Here is a 16,259-nt window from a genome sequence, read left to right on the forward strand (position 1 = left end):
GAGAGAGAGAGAGAGTCAGGACAGTAGCTGAGTCTTTCCATTCCTTGTAACTGAAAAAGGTCTCATCTTATAAGCAGCTAGATTTTCATATTTAATGTCATTGACTGCATTTTGAAACAAACCTAAAACCAAGTCTCAGATTAAAAGCCTCCTGATTCTTTAGTTTTCTACCTTAACAATATTGGTGTTTATGAAGGAAGGTATAATAAATCTAGATGGGAATCCCATCATCTGTAATTTTTGCTGTTATATATAGTTCTCTTTTTTCTCTCTCTCCGCCCCATTTTATATCGGATAGCTAAAACATTTGTGAGCTAAATAGTTTTTCAGGCAAGAAGACCTTGGAGGAGAAATCATGCATAAATCACTGATCATGTGATCTATGTGCTGGGTTTCCAGCCCATGAATTTTTTCTTAAGACAAGTGTCTTATAGTGTGAGAATTGTCTACCCAGCTGGTTTGGTTTCCTACTGATTAATGGAATTTCATTAAGGAAATGTTATCCTTATTGATGAAAGAAAGAGAAGGCATTATTGCCTACCAGTCTACCACTATTAGGAATAAGTTTTAAGAGATCTGGCATCCTTATGGCAGTGTAAGGAGGGGGTTCTGCTCCTGGTTTTGCACCGTTTGCATTGAAGATACCAAAGCAAAGTGTATTCCATTTTCAGTTAGAGAGTGAGAAACGAGAGCGAGGAGAGAGATAAGAAAAAAAAAGAAAAAAAGAAAGAGGGTCTTTGTTTTCTTAGTCTTTCAGGTTGTATTATAAACATAGCACAAGACTGGTTTATGCCCGGTGGGTGTGGGCAAAAGTTTTAGTGAACGACCTTAAATATGTATGGTGTTCTTTTTTATGTAGTTGTTTCTCTTGGTGTGTTGTGCTTGTTTGTGTTTTTTGACACCCTTACTGACCGATTCACAACGAGTTGTATCAGAGCTTCGGCTCGCTTGGGAATCTAAGGTTTGGTGTGGCAGATCTGGTGAAGCTATGTACCACTTACTGTGAATCGGTCAAATAAGTGTGCCAAAAAAATAAAGCAAGGGATTGGAAATAGTGAGGATGCATAAATAAGTAAAGGATTTTCTTAAGTATCTATCCACATGTTTGAGATACCTACATTTACAAATGACAAAAAAAAATTGCTGTCATTTTGGTAAAAAGAGTCATTATAACTCTCGTTCTATTAGAAGTAATTACACAACCTGTGACTTTCTTTTTTAAGTTTGTGAACAGTGGTTGTCGATATAGTAAGTTGATCATAAATGTATAAAACAAATGTAGCAATTTTGTTGTCAATGTTGTAAATTTAGTTCACTTTATGGTTGTAAATAAGAGTTTGGTATACATCACAGCACCATAGACAACCTCAATAAGTAAAAGCACAAGAATGTAGATTGTCCATGCTTGCTGCATCCATGCAAATTGCTACTGATTTCATTGTTGATATATTTCATATATGATACAAGAAACTAATACAGTTGTTGGACTACTCACAACTTGGGATGAACAATTTGGCTTATCTTAGCTGATTGATCAATTGAGACTTGTCTACGGTCCCTACGGAGTTCTTCTACAATTGGCAGAGGTATCGACACAAGGGGCGCACATGACTCGTCTCCAATCACTGAATAATGCATGACAGGTTGTGTTTGATAGTATCCTCTTCCAAACTATCAAGCATCTTTCTCTGTAACCCCTCAATTGATGACCTAGCTGCAACAATGAACTTGACTCTATAAGTTTCAAAGGATCCCAACGCCACCCTTCAGTCGTAGTATGATAATCAACGCTACGAATTTCAAAGAACATCTTATCTACGTCAATGTAGATATTAGGAGTTTCCCTTATAAGATCAGCAGCAATGTTATCATGACGTAAAAGTTCCCGAAACCTGCACAACAACGTCGGCGATCAACACAAAAATGTGCCCTCCGGGGACGACCGCCGCCTGAGCCTTACGAAATAGTTTTTCAAGAATAGTTGGCTGTTCCTCATAGTGGGCACCCATTCTCGAAAGGTGACTAGCCATAGTTCAGTATAGACTCGTGCATGGAGATGTAGGGATATATTCATGAATGGAGATGTACATCATCATCCCAACATCATCTTTGCTCGACGAGAGCAACACTAATCATAAGATGTAGGGATATATTCATGAATGGAGATCAACCGATGGTATACGACTTCTATTTATGTATCTTTCTAGTCGAATATACTTCTATATAAATTTTGGTAACATTTTCATTGTTATTTCTATATTTTCTTGATATATCAATCCATATTTCTTTTTTTCAAACCACCGATATTGCCGTGATTGTCAATATTTTAGTCCTTGATTTGGGCGGCTCAGATTACGCCATGTGTAAATTTATGAGGTTGGTTCACTTGAACCATGGTGCATACAAGAATTTTTGTCTTCCAACAAGAGACTTTAGGTTTCGAATAATCCTCTAAGCTTGCTTGACCAACATAGCTAATTTAAAAGCATAGAGATTACGAAAACCCAAACCCCCTCAATCATAAGTACACATTATTCCAAGAGCACCAATGAATTTTTCTGTCATTCTCATAATCACCCCACCAGAAGTTGGCACACGTTTACTGCAACTCATTTTTTCTGTTAATATTTATCCTACTTGAGCATTGTAAAGTGTTTCAGGTTTTGTTTTGCTTTACACAGCAATGGTGTGTTTTGGGTCATGGATGTGCCATGTAGCTTGAACTTCACAGAGGAGTAGTGACGAGTGAGAGGGTTGATATAGCCATAGGTTATCTGTGTGCCGTGCTGGTGAAACATGACCTTAAATGATCCTCTCCTATTTATTTCTGTAGCGACTAGAAATAAACATGGTTCTCTTTTATTTTTATTTTTGTATACTCTTCAAAATCAATTTGTCGTATCGTTTTAGACTATACTATTAATTTAACTAGCAGTTTTAACATGCATTTAAGGCTATACTATTGGATTTCTATTGCCCTTAAATTCAACGTAGCCGTTTAAGGTTGTACTATGAGATAATGGAGTAAATTAAAATAATATAATTTGAGTCTTATATAATGTCTGAACCCAAGAGTTCGAATTGAATGAGTTTTATAGTGTCACTAAAGAGAGGAGTTTGATAGAGTAGAGGAGTTCAATAATAGCGTCGGGAGTTCAATAATAGCGTCGGCAAAGCAAAGGAGTTCAATTGATAGTCGATTATAGGAGTTCAATGATAGCATCCATAAGCATAGGAGTTCAATTGACAGTATAGTAGAGGACTTCGAATTGAATGAGTTTGATAGTGTCTAAACCCATTTGGAACAGTGAACCATTTTAATATTTTATTTTTCAATTTACTTGACTTCATCTCTATTGGTTTTTTTTATAGTTCTAAATTCTAACTATCTGCTAAATGCTAATTAATAATTTTAGAAACAATTTTTTTCTCTTTCTAAATTCTAATTGTCTGCTAAACGCTAATTAGTAATTTTAGACAATTTCTTTTTTCCATTATCAAGATGAAGGAGAAAGTAAATAAACAAACAAACCATAGATCGACTACAATTCATGTATCAACTTTGTGAAATTGGGCACCCTTTTATTTAAAAAACATAAGGATAATCCTTTTCCAAAGAGCATGACTTTTGCTTAAAGTTATGGACAAAATTGTTTGTTTTTCGACTAAAATTGTACATTTTTATTTTCTTATCAATTTTTTTTTTCTACATTTCAATAAAGAATATCAAATAAAAGTGTTTATCTAGTCACTAACTAACCAAATAAATATTGCTCAACTACTATTTGATTTACATCTAGGTGTTGAAAATAAAACACTCAGTTGCTTAGTAGTGGCTAAGTATGTGGCCCGATTAAATGGGTGGTTATCTTGGTCAGGGGTTGGGCCTGATTGGCTCATGGATATCATTGATAGTGATAAACCCGTAACTGTTTCTGGTAGTAGGGAAATGAGTGGGGAAATTTCTTTCACCACCGATAATTCTCATGTTTTGTAATCTCTTTTATTTTGAATACAATTCTTTTGTTATCATTCTCAAAAAAAAAAAAAAGTGTTGAAACTAAAACAAATTTACTTGAAAATAATTCTCTCCACTATTATATTTACATTCAGAATGATATTTATTATACATCCAGAGTGACTGAGCATGAATTTTGAAAATCACAGCAAGAGTGTGTGACTTTCTGTAAAATAAATGATGACACCGATCCGAGCCCAAACAAATTGTTCACGAGGCCCAAAACCGGAAACCCACCGAGTACGCTCCCGGGTTCCGCCTCCGAGCATTACTAGTTCCTCTCTCTCTCTCCAGTCCTTTGCTCACTTTCCCACAACAAACTACTCAGACTGAGACAACCTTCCCTTGGCCATGGCCCCTGAGACCAAGCCCAACGCCTCCAAGTCCAAACGACGTCCCATCGTTCGCCTCGGGATCTTCCTCATCTCTCACAGCTTCTTCTTCAGGTACTCTCCCCCTCACATCTCAACTCTCAATTTCACAACACCAGTCCCTAAACGCCGTCGTTTTGCTCCTTCTTCTTCTTCAGCCTCGTTCTGTCCACCGCCGCCGTTCTGGCTCTTCTGCTCCTTCCGGTCCTCGCCAAGAACACCTACATCTCCGAGAATTCGCTCATGCCAGGTTCTCGATCTCTCTCTCTGTATTTCATTTCGCTTTCCGTTACTGTTTGTTCTGTTTGATCTGCTTAGTGTTGATATGAGGTTTTCAATGGCTGAAAATGTAGGCTCGGTGGCTCCTGTGCTTTCCGATGAGGAGGTTGCGGAGGCGAATAGATTGATAGACGATTTGACTGCTTTGAATTCCAAGCCTGTTGGCTCAGCAATGTATGTTTTCTGCTGTAATTTCAGCTACTTACTTAGTCTTAGTGTTTAGAGATTGAATGCTAAATTTACTTTCAAGTGCTTTATATTAATGTGTCGTGATATTTACAAGTAGAATGGTAAATGATCTGGTTACTTTTTGGTTTATGGACTTCGAATGGGGCACGCATTTTGATTTTGTTTACATGTTGATATTCAAAACAAGCTTGAGACGATTTTGATCCACTGAGGATCCTTGCATTTCTGTTGCATCACGAGTTTTGCTAACTTCGTTTGAATTATGTTGTAGAGGGAGTCGAAGACTGGTAGCACAGTATATGTCGAATTCAGGTGCTGAAGTTAGTTTCCACAAGTTCCACCCTCAGTTGAATCAGTTTCACCCGCTGCGCTTCTTTTCTAGCCCTGATTCGGGAAGGATTGAACAGAACGTTAGTTGTGCATTGTACGGTGTGAACACTGTTGGAATTATAAGAGCACCACGTGGTGATGGGAAGGAAGCGATTGTGTTGGTGACTCCTCTTAATTCAGCAAACGTTAGCAAGAATGAGGCGTTATCTTTGGGAATTGCGTACTCGGTGTTTTCCTTGCTTACCAGAGTTCCTTGGCTGGCCAAGGATGTGATATGGCTCGTTGCGGATTCCCAATTTGGAGAGTACGCTGCAGTTTCTGCTTGGCTAAGAGACTATCACACTCCTGTATTCAGTGGACGGGGCACAATAGATGCAGAAATGTGTCCTGAAAGCAATAATCTGCATGTTATGGAAGAGAAGCATTTTACGGAAAGGATGACTTATGATGGATTTAAACGGGCTGGCACCATGGCTGCAGCCCTTGTCATGAAGGTTGGAGATCGGGCTTATCAATATGAGGACAGTCTAAGTATCTATGCGGAGGCATCCAATGGACAGATGCCAAATCTTGACCTTATCAATACTGTGAATTATTTAGCAGTACATAGGCAAGGTTTGCGGGTAAAGGTGGAAAGATTGCGGTCTTTTCTTGATATGGGATGGCTTGAGACTTTAGGTGAAATGTTTGAATCACTAGGACATTATGCTAGAAGCGTAAATCCCCAGTTGAAATTTGGTATCCCAGCTGCAGAGTATATTGACGGTAGTGCCACACTTGCAAGTTCATTGTACTACCAGGTAGGTCTAACTTGCTCTTTTTTGATTCAAATAGTGGCCTGTCTGTGTTTATAGTCTCAAATTCGATCAATTAGGATATCTAATTACTTGTTCAGTTAATCATCTCTGGATGATTACTTATATCATGCTATGTTCATGATGTTAGGCTTTGGGCATACCCACCGGTCCCCATGGCGCTTTTCGTGATTACCAGGTTGATGCAATTACTGTGGAATTTTTGCCTAAAGTTAATACTTTGGGTAACAGAAGACAAAATGACTTCCTTCTGCGAAGTGGCAGGTTAGTGCTCAGTCACACCTTTCATAGTTTCCCTTTTCAATTCATGGATATGTATTCAAGGCATCATAACATTTTCTTCTCATCAGTATAAGTTAGTGGCTATGATTGATCTCATATTATAAAGAGATATTATAAATGACTGCATTGACTATTTTTCTCACCGGGATTTCATTTTCCTGTTATTCCTTAAGAAGTATATCTTGCCTGTTAGAAAGTTGGAATACAAATTAAAGAGGAAAAGTATGCTTTGTGTCCTTTACATGGAAGTCAGAGGAGATGCCATGCATCTATATTCCCTTCACATTTGCATGAGGAACTTGTTTACTTAAAATAGAAAACTATCTCCTGTGTAGAATCTCAAGTACCTACTGTTTATCTTTTTTGAAGTTAAGGCATACATATTTCACTTTTTCAGAAAGGGCATGTTGAAATTATATTATGTGGTAACTTGTTTTATAGTATGTTGATTATCTGCATCAGGATTCACTATATTTGTGTCTTCTAAGAACTTTTTGGTTCCTGAAAGCATTGAGTCTTTTAAATGTCAATAGGAGATAGGAGCATCTACATTCCTAATCTTATTTGATTATGTATGTATTGCTTGCCAAGACTCCCTGTTGCAGTTCCTTTTTCTTTTCTTTTTTCCTCCTCTCTTATAATTTTCACCAGTTATAATCACTATATGATTTATAATTCTATATCCATGATCATGACCATCATAATAGAATATATTTAAATATGTGTCAATGTGGATGAGGTTTTTCTTGTTCTTTGTGCAGATTAATTGAAGGAGTTGTGCAATCTGTAAACAACCTTCTAGAAAAGTTTCATCAGTCATTTTTCCTATACCTATTAACATCTCCCAGTAAATTTGTGTCGGTGGGCATCTACATGATTGCTTTTGCACTACTAGTTGCACCGCTCCCCATGGTGGCTGCTTCTCTCTTTGTAGATGCCAGTAACTCTGATGATAGTCTAAGCACAGAGAAACCTGCTAATTCGGCCACTGCTGCTGATTCTGCTCCTTTGGTCACTGCTTCTGAGTCTTCGCCATTGCTCAGTGCCGCTGATTCTGGTTCTTTGGCCACTCGTGCTGGTTGCATCACTCTCAGCTCATGGAAATGGCTTTATGCAGCAAAGAAATCTTTTGTTGTCTACTTGTGGGGCTCTGTTGTTTCATTACTCCCGTATTTCATCTGTCAAATACCCAATTGCACCCCAACAACCAGCTTTATAATCTGGGTTTTGCTTTCAGTACTCAGCCTTGTAGTTATGTACATGATTTTGGCTTCTCCATTTTCTGATGCTAATGACTCTCGATCTCAAAAAGAGTGGGCCATCCTAAAATCAGTGACTCTGTCAGCTGCATTCATTGGTTTATGTCTCATGTCAATCATCAACTTCGCTACAGCAGAAATTGGGGGGTTACTGATTGTCCCCATGTGTTTGATGGCTCATCCTTTGAACCTTGATGTTAAAACTAGGAGCCTGAGAACAATGCTAAGAGCAGCTTGTAATCTCGTTCTGGGGATTGTAGGATTTCCACCAGTGACTTTCATAGTTCTGAAAGGAGCATTCGAGGGTTTCGGCAGCGTTAGTGTGGGTGATTTCTGGTCTTGGGTGGAATCTCTGTGGGTTTGGAATAGTGCCACTTACCTATATATTGGTGTGGTTCACCTGCCATCCTGGGTTTTATGTATTCATATATTGTTTCACAACTGTTAACATGCTGTAAACAACTTTACCATGAATTAGAGAATGGTTAGTCCTGCGACCGAATCACACGATGAAGAGTGTTGCATTCTTTCGTTACCTCCATCACATGTCTAATCTGAATAGCGGCTGCTAGATAATTCTTTGCTGGGTTTAGAGATGGCATCACTGCGCTTACAAGCTTGTGTCCAGATCAGCTCTTCAGGTAAATCTTCAAGCTTACCCCAAATTCAGAAAGAGTATAGAGTGAGGCAGATGTGCAGGAAATACACACACACACCATCACATTGCACTAAATATAGGTGGCACACACTTTCACACTCTAATTTTGTTAGGTGGAGAGCCAAGATTTGAGACTAGACCCTGGAAGGCAATGTCATTTGCACTCCCAGAAAATCATTCTAAACTCTTTTCGTGACATTTTGGCGATAATTTACTATGGTTTCGAGTATAGAATGACTTTAGTGATGTGAAAAAGCGTTTCCTTCCATGTATCATGGACTATTGCTTGCTGACTTGGATATGGTTCAATGACTCCCATCAGAATAATTTCCTTTTCTCTTGAAGAAGATTCTACAAAATTAATTAAGGTTCATATTATGCCACACTCGCCCAAAGGGTAAGGATATTGGCCATAAACTAAAGAAGGTTCTGATGAAAAATTCGTAGTGAACATGATGGTTATGGTGTTTTCTTCCCTTGGTATTGGTTGGTAGAGTATCGCTTTAGTTATATATATAAAGCATTCAGCATCTGCATGATGGATGGCACATAACTTGTGCACTGCTCTGTGCTTATAATGTAAGGTTAAGTTCTCGTGTAGCCTCCTTGTTTTTAGTTGTTGGAATCCTTGGGTAGCCAAAAAAATGCCCTTCAGTTACCAAAACCTTATTGTCCCCTTGTGAAATGGATGAATAGGATTTAATGAACCAAAATAGAGAATGTCTTTCTCCTAAAGCTGTAATCAGATGCTTTCATTCATTAGGAAAAGGATGGTGATGAAGATGTCTTGCACCAAATTTAATTTGCTCTTTTTGCGACATAGTTTAAATTTCTGTAGACATTTAGTAGTCTCAATTTTCACTAATTCTCTTGTATATACGAATAAGCTGTAATTTCTTTCTCCTAATGCATTGTCATGAGTATATTTAATTAATTACACGCAAGTAAAAAGACGGTTCAATAGTTAAATTTTTGGTAGGTGAATATAAGCTTTGGTATATTTATTGGGATCGTTGTCCGTGAGTGAGAGGGTATCCTAATCCTGGTTGAATTAGAATAGGGTTGGAATAAGTAGTAGCTCAGCCTGGAAGATCTTGGAAACAAAAAAGCGAGCGATGGAGATGGAAGAGGAATGTTATTTCTACACGGTAGTGAACCAACACAGCGCCCCCCCCCAGCATCCGGACGTGGGCGGAGGACAAGGTGCTGATCACTCTTTATTTGTACAAGGTAAGAGCCGTCCAAACTAACCGCAGCATGCCCGTTTCTTATGAACAACATTCTCAAATAGCTCATAAATTTGTTACCATCGTTCTTTCAAGCTTCAAGCGGCCACGGAATGCGAATCGTTATGCGCAAAAATTATTAGATGTTCTTACAAGCATGGGTGTCCCTCATGTTGAACAACCAAAAGTTGTTCAAAAGCTGTTACCGGTGCTTACGGCGGCCGTCTCCACCAACAGCATTGATGTGGTTGTGTTTGACACGACTCTCCTCTATCCTCGATCTCGTTCTCGAGATGGAGATGGAGATGGAGGCATTCGTTCTTGAGATGGAAACGTCTATCCTCGATCTGGACATGTAGCACCACCCAAATTGATTCCTGCAACTACTTCATCGATTCAGGGTGATTTTGCTGCTGCTGCTTCTGTCGGCAGCATTACGGCGTTGCCCTGTACACACCATTTTCATGTACATTGCCTTGTCCAGTGGATGGAGATTAGCCACCTATGTCCTTTGTGCCGATACGCAGTGCCAGTCGAAGATGATCACTCCAATTGAGCGCCTTGAGGTGATACTACTTGCTGTCTCTCTTCTTAGAATGACTTGCTATGGTTTCGAGTATAGAATGACCTAGTGACATTTTGGCAATAACTTGCTATGGTTTCGAGTATAGAATGACTTAGTGATGTGAAAAAGCATTTCCTTCCATGTCTTATGGACTATTGCTTGCTGACTTAGATATGGTCCCGTGACTCCCATCAGAATAAGTTCCTTTTCTCTTGCATTATCGAAGAAGATGATACAAAATTAATTAAGGTTCATATTATTCCACACTCTACCAAAGGGTAAGGATCTTGGGGCATAAACTGCAAGGTTCTGATGAAAAGATCATAGTGGTCATGATGTTTATTGTGTTTTCTTCCTTTCGTATTGGTTGGTAGAATATCGCTTTAGATATATATGCCCTTTCAAGAGACCTATGGTTGTGGTGCTCTGTTGTATAAAGCATTCACAGCATCTGCATGATGGATGACACATATAACTGGTGCCTTAGCTCTATGTTTATAATATGGTTAAAATTTCTGGTTGCCTCCTTGTTTTTAGTTGTTGGAATCCTTTGGAAGCCAAAGAAATGTCGTTCACAAAAACTTGTTGATCCCAATCAGTTACCAAAACCTTATTGTCCCCCTGTGAAAATGATGAATAAGATTTAGTGAACCAAAATAGAGAATGTCTTTCTCCTAAAGCTGTAATCAGATGCTTTTATTCATTAGGAAAAAGATGGTGATGGAGATGTCTTGCACCAAATTTAATTTGCTCTTTTCGTGCTGTTTAGACATTTACTAGTCTTCATTTTCACAAGTTCTCTTGTATATACTTAAATTTATGACTAATTTTAGTAATTTCTTTCTCCTAATGGTTTGTCATGAGTTGTATATTTACTTGATTACATGCAAGTAAAAAGACGACTGAATAGTTAAAATTTTGGTAGTTGGTGAATATAAGCTTTGGTTTCATCATGAAGCTAAGAAATGTGAGACGGCTAAGAATAAGAAACTCAGGCGGCCGTAGCAGTTGGAATCTATCTCTACGGTTAACAAGTTGAACAGGTGTCGTAGCGCGTGAGTCACATAATCCCTTGGAGTATGACTTGCACGCCTTGAAACAGCCCTATAAGCAAAGCAAAGCAAGAAACCAAAACAAACACCAGAGCCATAGTCAATAGAAAACTCCCCTTGTTAGGTGACTGTCTGAAAGTCCAAACAAGCAGACAAGAAGAAGCAGAAGACTGTTTCATATGAAGAAGAAGAAGAAATTCTGAGACCAAAAGATGGATAATTTGCTTTGTGATGAACTTGTACAAGAAGTCTTCCTAAGACTGCCACCATCTTCATCTTCCTCTGTTTCTCTGGTCTCCAAGCGCTGGCTTCACCTCCACCGCACCTCCAGAACCTCTCTCACTCTCCGTCTCACCGGAGACGATTCCACAGTAGCTTCTCTGTCCTCCCTCCTCTCTCACTACCCTTTCCTCTCTTGTCTCTCTATTCTGTTATCTGATCCCAGAAGCAAGACCACTTTGGCTGATCAGCTCCTTCTGTTGGTCTGTACCTTCTGTGCTCAGCTTCACAGCCTCAGGTTCTTTGCTGGTCCAGTTTCTGCGTCCTCCCTCTCTTCTCTCTCTGCAGCATGTACCCAGCTAACCTCTCTATGTATCAGCCTCTCCAGGCCCCTCTTCCTCATGTGGATCATCGGTTTTCCGAAATTGAAGGAATTGTCAATCATGGTGTGCTCTGGGGGAGTTGGGGTTGAACAAGGAAATGATTATGGGGTTTCTGCAGATGAGGATTCTGGTGCTGAATTGGGTTTAGAGAGTCTTTGTTTATCTGGGATTGGAGCTGGTGATTGGGGATTGGGTTGGCTTTGGAGGAGCTGTAGAAAGCTGAAGAAGTTGCAGCTGAAGAGCTGTGAGGGAGTTGGGGATGGAGGCTCTTTTTCGTCATTCATTATGTGCTTGCAGGGTGTTGAAGAAGTGGAGCTCAGGACTTGTAGGAGTATACTTGATGGGGTTCTGTTGAAATTGGCCGAAAATTGTGATTCTCTGGCTTCTCTTTTGATTTATGATGGTGGTAGCAGGGAGGGTCTGCTCAGGTTCTTTAGCCAATGCCATTGTAATTTGCAAAAACTTGATTTTCGATTGCCTCTTGACCTTAAGAATGATCATCTATTGGCTGTTGCTACGAATTTCAGAAGCCTTTCAAGTCTTAGGCTTCAGAGTTGTTGTCTTGTTAGTGGTGAAGGCCTAAAGGCACTTGGGACTGCTGTGAATTCTGGCCTTGAAGAATTGGCACTAATAAACTGTGATGTTGTTGAAAGGGAACCAGGGTTGCTGTCCACATTGGGACAGAATTTGAAGAAACTCAAGAAATTGGATTTGTCATACAACGAAATGTTGTTTGACAAGGAATTCATGTCAATGCTAGTTTCGTGTAAGTATTTGGTTGATTTGAAGGTGAGAGGGTGTAAAGGGCTTACTAATGCATCCATCATTTCTATGTTGAAGAGCTGTAAACGTTTGGAGAGTGTTGATATCATGCACTGTCATGGGATTCAGGCTGAAGCCATTGAATCTTTTGTTCTGAACTCTCCTCAGCTGAGACGGGTACAGGTGGAGCAATGCAAGATATCAGATTTTGCAAAGACATGGGCATCGCATAAGTTCGTTGAAGCTGTTGCTTGATTCACTAGTATTTATGTTAATAAATGTTTGAAATGAACAGGTATGTATCACAGGTCTCACCACTTCTTCTGTTTTCAATCGTATAAGTTATGGATTTGAAGTGCAGCTGATGCTCTGAATAGTTGTATATATGTGTACAGAATGATCAATGTGTGATGTGCTAATAAAATGCTCCATTGCTTGCTCTTAAAGGTTTCAGTTTTATTCACTTTTCAATCCCTTTGAATTGCTATATACTTTGCTTAATCGTAGACTGATTGATTTTGTGGTTGGCTATTCTTCCTTCTGTTTCACTTTTGTTTGCTCTATACAGAATGTTTTCTGTTGAACATTAGGCTCATGGCTGGATTTGAACTTGAGAGGAAAGTAATAGCACTAGTTTTCAGACAATGACTAGTACAATAGGCATCTCTATGAGCTTCTCGGAACAATACCTCAGATAACTACATCACTACACTTAGCCTAGTTGTGTAGTTTAGATTTGAGCATTGTATTCTTCAGGTTGGGAAAATCTCAGGAGCTGTCTTGAGAACCTATCAACTGCTGTTTTGCCTTGGGTGATTTTTTTTGATAGTAAAAACAATTCATTAAAGAGAAGTGCCACTGAGAGCACCCAACGTTTACATTGTCAAAGGATAAAGCCATAGCGACTTCGGGGAGAACACTCCCTTCCCACATACAATTTGTGCTAATGTTATGACCTAGGTTTGCAAGAGCATTAACAACAAAGTTAGCTTCACGAAAAACATAAGAGAAGCTAATCGAGTGAAAAGAGCATTTCAAGACATTGATAGTTTTGCCTTGGGTGATTAAGACCAGTAGAGATTACTTGCCCCGAGTTAACATACTTTCGACTGCAATTTTGACCTGGGTCCTGTGCGATTTCTTGCAAATGGTAGGAGTGTTTAGAGAACTCTTGTTTCAGAGTTCTTTGTAAAGCATTGCTCAGTTCTCTAAGAATAGAATTAGAAATGTATCATGTGACATCAAGTTCTCAGTAAAGCCTTGCTTTGGATCTGTTGATTTGAACCGTTGGAGAATCTATACCCACTGACTACACTGACAATGCAAGTTCATTTCTCATGCATATTGCAAAAGATTGAGCCTGATGTGAAGTCGCTTCTATCTGGTTCTAGATGTGAAGTGATTCCTAATTCTATGGATTTGTGGATGTGAAGTCGTTTCTATTTGGTCGGATTTGAGGATGTCTAGTCATTCTCTTGGTTGGTTGGTAGCCTTCCGAGATTCAATGTCGCTAGCTCGCTATGTAATCATCCGATTATGTAATGTTCACCTAATTGTCAAGTTACTAGTACGGTTAGTTTAACAATGCTTGAACTATGAAGTTTCACCTCTCCTTTGTTTCGATGTTTCACCTCTCCTTAATTGGAAAAATATTTGTAATTAATATCTGCAAAGGTGATGATCCAAATTTTCGCTATCCAACTACTAGTGGCACTTCTTAGACTCTCAGTTTGGACAAAATGCTATACAAATTGGCCGTAAAAGATGGAGGTGATGAATAGAGACAAGATTCAACAATCTAGTTGCTTTGAAGAGTGAAACCTTGAATACTCCAACAACCAAGATTAATCTTTGGCATGAACAACCAAGCTTTGGTAAAGCATCGATACATTTTCCCTTTGACACGAGCAGCAAGGCGAGACACATCAAGAGTTGCAGTGTTAGGATGGGCATGCACAATGTCCTCATCCACTTCCGCAAACTAAATCAGAGAAGGCATTACGGTAATTAATGACATTACCAAAGACGATTTGGTCATCTTGTTGTCCAGTGCAATCAACATTAAAGATTGTTGCAGCTGAAACATGAATACATGGAGTTGTGCTGGAAGAGGGAATGAAGGGTGTTGTTACTTGTGTCCCAAAAAATGTTTGATTTTTTGTTTTACGGATGACTTGAATAAAAATATAATTTCTTCTCCAGGGAAAAAAAAATCAAAATACAATTTAAAGAGTGTCTTGCATATGAAGTCACTTCAATTTAATCTCGTACGAATCCAACTTTAGGGAGGTTGCAAGTTGACCTTCAAGCTCGTCTCGTCTACAAGTTGTTGCTCCGGTCGTTCATATAAAAAGTCTCCTATTAAGAATTATTTGTTAAAGATCAACTATGAAAGAATTAAGTAATTCGTCTTAAGAAAATGTATAAACATCTACAGTTCATAAACATGTAAAAATATAACTAACCTTAACTGCCTGACAAACTCCAAGTTAATACGTCCATCGTGATATCTCGCATAAATCCAAAAAAACTTAAACATTTTTATGGGCACATATGGAAACACCTCACGCAACGCTTAGTATTTTTCATCGTCACTACGCTGTTTGCAAACAGTACATGTTAGTCTTGTTGATAAACAAAAGATCGAAGAGGAAACAATTTAAATCAGTATTTTTTGAAACAACTCGATTAAAATAATGTCTTGCCTTCACAAAACGTTGTAGATACTCACACGCGTTTGCATAAAATTTCAACTCATCTATATCATCGGTATCAACATAAGGTGCGCCATTATTCTTTTTGACATGATATAGAGACGTAAATCCATGTTTGTAGTCTTTAGAAGCAAGGTTGTCAATTGATTTTGATATGTTTACTTCCTCTTTGCAGCATACAATCTTGTATACATCTTGCCAATCGTGTATGGAATGCTCCATTGTTGCCTGATCTGGGGTTTCTTGACCAATCCCAGTTCTTCGAAGCGGAAACTTTTTACCCCTTAAGCCTTTAAGCTTTCTAAGGGCCGACGGAATGAATCTCAAAGCTTCAGCCATACATTGAAAATAAGGGTGGCAAAGTAACAATAACAATTGGTCCCTACAAACAAAGAACATGTATAAATATATGAATCGAGTGTTGTGTAAAAAGAAAGAAAATTAAATGTAGTACATACATTGTCTTCAATTCCTGCATATATGACTTGATGTCTACATAATTGACGTCGTCCAAAGGTTCATTGCCACTATACAAATCGGTAAAGAAATCTTTGTAGCCCTCAATATAGTCCTTGTGCACCATGGGGTCGTAAATGATATCACTTGAAATTCTAGCTCTTCGTCCCCTCACTGTAATGTGATGTAAAGCTAGGGATCCGCCATGATTGCCGATCTCCTTTTCATAACGAATGTTTTCGATGATATCCATTGCAAAGCGCTTTCTCAGATCTGGATTGTCTTGTGTTTGATAGTGTGTTGGATTTTGTTTAAAATCCGCTAGAGTATAACTCAGAGGAATACGAGGGGCATGGCTGACGAGTCCAAGAATATGACTCAAACCCATAAGGGGAGTAGATGTTTAATTAATTTCTTTGGAAAACAATAGATCAGTCAAGTAGATGTTTAATTAATTTCTTCATAAGGGGTGGTATTTATAGTGATGCATAAGAGATGTAATAGGAAGGTAAATCCCTAACTAATGTAGGAAAAACAGATTCTCGATTACGTAAGGGAAATCTATTGAATGTGGGATATCTTGCAGCATTAGGGATATCTGTTTAACGAGAAGAATTAGGAATAAATATCAATAGTGGATCAATTACCTTGAACCCGGGATCCTCTCTTAAGGAGATCATC

The 16,259-nt window shown here is 38.7% G+C and overlaps 2 protein-coding genes across 3 annotated transcripts; both read left to right on the forward strand.

Moving 5' to 3' along the window:
* The first annotated feature begins 4,369 nt into the window (after nucleotides 1–4,369).
* On the forward strand, nucleotides 4,370–8,052 carry LOC101299324 (glycosylphosphatidylinositol anchor attachment 1 protein-like). The gene is made up of 6 exons (XM_004306313.1): nucleotides 4,370–4,464; nucleotides 4,548–4,639; nucleotides 4,743–4,842; nucleotides 5,129–5,987; nucleotides 6,133–6,266; nucleotides 7,046–8,052. The coding sequence occupies exons 1-6, from the start codon at nucleotides 4,370–4,372 to the stop codon at nucleotides 7,989–7,991; spliced, it is 2,226 nt and encodes a 741-aa protein (XP_004306361.1). The 3' UTR covers nucleotides 7,992–8,052.
* Nucleotides 8,053–11,134: 3,082 nt separating this feature from the next.
* Nucleotides 11,135–12,851, forward strand: LOC101301411 (F-box/LRR-repeat protein 7-like). Of its 2 annotated transcripts, XM_004304596.1 has the most exons (2): nucleotides 11,135–11,561; nucleotides 11,643–12,851. In XM_004304596.1, the coding sequence occupies exons 1-2, from the start codon at nucleotides 11,257–11,259 to the stop codon at nucleotides 12,661–12,663; spliced, it is 1,326 nt and encodes a 441-aa protein (XP_004304644.1). In that variant the 5' UTR covers nucleotides 11,135–11,256; the 3' UTR covers nucleotides 12,664–12,851. The 2 variants fall into 2 exon arrangements, with proteins under 2 accessions (XP_004304644.1, XP_004304643.1); XM_004304595.1 differs by having other exon boundaries at nucleotides 11,135–12,851.
* The last annotated feature ends 3,408 nt before the right edge of the window (nucleotides 12,852–16,259 follow it).

The sequence above is a fragment of the Fragaria vesca genome, linkage group LG6 (genome assembly GCF_000184155.1).
Source record: "Fragaria vesca subsp. vesca linkage group LG6, FraVesHawaii_1.0, whole genome shotgun sequence".
Classification (NCBI taxonomy): domain Eukaryota; kingdom Viridiplantae; phylum Streptophyta; class Magnoliopsida; order Rosales; family Rosaceae; genus Fragaria; species Fragaria vesca.

Excerpts from the sequence above, each read along its gene's own strand:
- LOC101299324 (XM_004306313.1), top strand. The coding sequence starts at position 4,370 with ATGGCCCCTGAGACCAAGCCCAACGCCTCCAAGTCCAAACGACGTCCC. Across the intron at positions 5,988-6,132 it reads CAAGTTCATTGTACTACCAG|GCTTTGGGCATACCCACCGG; the intron begins GTAGGTCTAACT and ends TCATGATGTTAG. Across the intron at positions 6,267-7,045 it reads TTCCTTCTGCGAAGTGGCAG|ATTAATTGAAGGAGTTGTGC; the intron begins GTTAGTGCTCAG and ends TTCTTTGTGCAG.
- LOC101301411 (XM_004304595.1), top strand. The coding sequence starts at position 11,257 with ATGGATAATTTGCTTTGTGATGAACTTGTACAAGAAGTCTTCCTAAGA.